Source organism: Octopus bimaculoides, chromosome 28 (assembly GCF_001194135.2).
Source record: "Octopus bimaculoides isolate UCB-OBI-ISO-001 chromosome 28, ASM119413v2, whole genome shotgun sequence".
Lineage (NCBI taxonomy): Eukaryota > Metazoa > Mollusca > Cephalopoda > Octopoda > Octopodidae > Octopus > Octopus bimaculoides.
In genome coordinates, this window is record NC_069008.1 from 17,869,348 (window position 1) to 17,874,139 (window position 4,792).

Sequence of the window (4,792 nt, forward strand, 5' to 3'; positions counted from 1 at the left end):
TGAGGGAGATTTGGCTGCTATTTCTACCAGATCTAGCTACCATGCAGAGGCCTCCCTCATTGGCTCATACATACTTATATACATAGATAAGAGAGTAGGGTGTGATTTGAGGGAGATTTGGCTGCTATTTCTACCAGGTCTAGCTACCACGTAGATGCCTCCCTCATTGGCTCATACATATATACATAGATGAGAGAGTAGGGTGTGATTTGAGGGAGATTTGGCTGCTATTTCTACCAGGTCTAGCTACCACGTAGAGGTCTCCCTCATTGACTCATACACAGATAAGGCAGTAGGGTGTGATTTGAGGGTGATTTGGCTGCTATTTCTAGCAAAGAAAGTGACCATATAGGGGCTTTGTTTGTAAGGTCGTGATTTTAGAATTGGTTAAATTGAAGATTATCACATTAGCAGAGGAAATAGCACGGTGGTGATGGTCATGGTGGAAGGGAGAAGGCTTTGCCGGTATAGTATTGGCGGTGGTTGTAGTGGTACCATGTTATTAATGGATATAGAAGGGACAGAAGTGGTTTTCACTGATCAACAATTATTAATGCAAGGGAAATAACTCTATGAGACTTGCATTTATTCTTGTTGAATTTTTTAAACCAGATTTTGGTTCGTTTTTCTAATCACATTTGTCCATTAACGTTAAATTGAGTTCCAACCGTGACCTCTTGCAGCCAAATCACCCTCAAATCACACCCTACTCTCTTATCTATGTATATATGTATGTATGAGCCAATGAGGGAGACCTCTACATGGTAGCTAGACCTGCTAGAAATGGCTGCTGTATCTGTAGCCAAGACACCAAAACTGAAGATTTTCCCTTCAATTCTTCCTCGCTGTCCTTCTTTCCCTCATTCTCCAACAACTCGTTCATATCCACGGGTCTGCTGATCCCTGCCTAACTTTTACTCCCTTTTTTTTTCCCTATCAAACCCATCTCTAGTCTCACTCTGTCTTTTATTTTTTCCAGATCGAACAAGAAGGTACCTACACCTGTATCAGTCTGACCAAAGAGCAATTCTGCGATTCATTGACGTCTCTGCTGAACAAAGGCACCCGACAAGAGGTAAGCCGTGCCACTGAGCCATGAACCCGCTGTGTGCCTCTGACTCACTGTGTCATGGTAGCGCATAGTCATTGTGCCTCATCAACTTCCATTCATTTTTTTTGTTCTTATTTTTAGAAAGTGAAAGTAGAAAGTGAAGGTGCGTGGCTTAGTGGTTAGGGAATTTGGCTCACAATCGTGAAGTCATGAGTTCAATTCCCGACAAAGCACTTTATTTCCTATTGCTTCAGTTCACTCACCGGGCAAAAATCGAGTTCTACCTGTAATTCAAAAGGGGCCAGCTTCGTCACGTTCTCTGTCATGCTGAATCTACCGGAGAACTGCGTTAAGGGTACGGGCGTCTGTGGAGTACGGGTGGGTGTCTGTGGAGTACGGGTGGGCGTCTGTGGAGATCCCTAGTTTCGTGAACTGGAAACCCTGTCGTCGTAACTGACAGAGAACCAGTTATAATGTAGGAGAAATACTTGCTTCATCAAACTTTGTCCAACCAGTGGGAGGAGCATAGAAGAGTGGTGATGGTGGTGGTGATGAAAATGACAATAATGGTAATGTTGTTGATGATGCTGACGATGACGACGACGACGATGATGACAAAGGTGATGGTGATGAAGAATGTGATGATTGTGGTAGCGGTGGTGCTGGTGATGACAATGATGTTGATGATGATAAGGGTGGTGGTGTGAGTGTATATATATATATATATATATATATATATATAAACAATATATGAGTATATGCATATATATGTACATGTATGTATATACGTTCATCTACATGTACATATAGATACATAACTGGGTACATGACGTGGCAAAAGAACAAGGGCAAAATGGTAAACAAGGTGCAACAAACAAGCAGGCTACATAGAAACGTTCCCTTCATCAGCTGCCACCATTAAAACTCCGGCGTTTCGAAGAATTAAGGCAGTACGCATCGTTAAAATGGTTCTTCCCACGAACACAAATTAAATTGTTTTCGTGGAGGGTAGTGGCGGACGGAAAACAAGACAGGAAAACGAAACGGTGAAATAAACAATATATATTTCGTATGTGTATTTCGTGTGCAAGATTCTTGATGTGGATACGTGTGTTTATTACCGGCATAATGCCTCTCCCAAGGTTTAATTGTAAACAATATATATATACCCACACTCACACACATAGAAGACATATATTGTACTTTATGTAGAAGGCACCTTTAGCAAATATTTCACAATGTTGTTGTTTGTGTGTGAGTATATATGTACATCTGTATATACATACCTATGTATATATATATATATATATATATATACATACACATGTATATATATTTGTACTCATGTATGTACCTTACATTTGTATGTTTGTATACACACACACACACACACACACATATATATATATAAATGTGTGTTCACATAATTATGTATATCTGTGCATACATACACATATGTATGCATGTATGTTTTTATGTATATGTGTGTATACATGTATACATACGCATGCATATATACGGGGAAGAGAGAGAGAGAGAGAGACAGCTACAGACAGACAGACAAACACAGACAAATAGACAAATAGACAGACAGGCTGACGGAGACCACCCTCCCTCTACGCAGTCCCTCCCCCACACACCTCCTCCCTCTCCGACGCCCCCACCACCATTGCCTCCTCCTCCTTTCCCACACAGCCGCGCATCCCCCATCACATTCCAAATCTATTTGTTTTTAATTATTTTTCAGCGTGTATCCACTTACAGCTTTGGTTGCGAAGGATGTAGAATGCGATATTAGCTTTCCAGAAGGGCTTCTCTGTTTACTGCTGCTGCCACGACCCCTGCTACTACTACTACTACTGTTGCTATAAAAACAGACACACTTGTGTATATGTTTATGTATCTATACATTTTATGTATATATAGATATGTATATGTGCTTGTGTGTCTGTATATCTGTATGCATGTATGCGTAATGTGTGTGTATGCACATATATATGTGTTTGTGCGTGTGTAAGGGGCTGTGTGCACATACAATGAAAGTGAAAACTTTAACAGGAAATACATGCTAAAGTGCCCAAGTTTTGTCTCAGCCTCTCAGTATACATATGTGTGTATATATATATGTATGTGTGTGTATATATATATATATATATATATATATATATATATATGTATGTATGTATGTATGTGTGTATGCATATGCATGTTATGTATATATATATACCTATATATACATGTATACATACATACACACATATATACCTATGTATACATACATACAAACGTAGATATATATATATATATACACACACGTCTACATATATACATGGATATGTGTGTGTGTTTGTGCTTACACATGTGTACATATTACATATATATGTATATATGTGTATACACACACACATATATATATACATATATACACACACACATAAATGTGTGTGTACGTGTGTGTATGTGTATATACTCACATACACATACGTAAATTTACACATTCACAAATATATGTTGATGTATATATATATATATATATATATATATATATATATATATATATATATATGTATATATATATATATATAGCTATATATATATATATGTATATATAGGTTCATATCCATATATATCTGCAAGTTTTGCTTATTTCATGGGAGAAAACACACCAAGTACTGAATGCATGTTTAAGTTACAGTTCTGTGGAATCCAATACGATGATGGCAGTCTCTTGTCGTCCAAGAAAGACAGTTCTGCAAATCTTCGCTGAACAATCTGCACAAACCATTTGCTTATAGTGATCAAATGCTTCTACTGCATATTAACTCCCTCCCCTCCATCAAATTGTCGTTACCTGTACAGGTGCTCGGCATACCGTATGCCAGGTGTTGAAGCGATCGCAGTGCAACATGAGACGAAGTGTTTTGTTCAAAGAATACAATGCACGGCCCATTCCTGGAATTGAAACCACAATCTGACAATCATCACAAACCACTGTTTCGGCAGAATCTAATATGTACACCTGTCAAATATCAGTGATTTTTGGGGCCAGTCCATTCTCCAGAGAATGGACTAGGCAGAGCAGGAGGATACACATGGATGGAAAGGGTTGCTGAAGAGGTCACAGATGTGTGATGAAAGATATAAGATGAAATATGAACAATAATAAACAAGCAAAGAATGAATATACAGTGCATACGTTTATTTGGCAAAAGAAAAAAAAAAATCACCATCTTGAAATATAACAATATCATCATCATCGTTTAACATCCGTTTTCCATGCTGGCATGGGTTGGACGGTTCAACTGGGGTCTGGGAAGCCAAGAGACTGCACCGGGCTCCAGTCTGATCTGGCAATGTTTCTACAGCTGGATGCCCTTCCTAATGCCAACCACTCCGAGAGTGTAGTGTGTACCTTTTTACGTGCCACCGGCACAGTGGCCAGAGGCTGGCATCGACCACGTTTGGATGGTGCTTTTTACGTGCCACTGGCATGGGGATCACAAGTACAATTTCCATAAGTAAAAGAATAAAAGAATATATATATATGTGGTGAGGGTTCATGACCTAATGGTTAATGTGTTGAACTCACAATTGTGAGACCATGGTTTCGATTCCCACCCTGAGCAGAGCATTGTTCTGGGGTAAAACACTTTATCACCTGTACAAGTAATGTCAATTTATAGAGGTATATCTATCTATCTATCCATATATATATATATATATATATATATATATATATAT

The 4,792-nt window shown here is 38.6% G+C and overlaps 1 protein-coding gene across 1 annotated transcript in view; it reads left to right on the plus strand.

The window, feature by feature from the left end:
- Positions 1–4,792, plus strand: part of LOC106872264 (WD repeat-containing protein on Y chromosome) — a 91,170-nt gene that overhangs the window by 33,487 nt on the left and 52,891 nt on the right. The window contains exon 4 of the mRNA XM_052977508.1: positions 980–1,075. Within this exon, the coding sequence (XP_052833468.1) occupies positions 980–1,075 (96 nt within the window). The remainder of the gene's footprint in view (positions 1–979; positions 1,076–4,792) is intronic.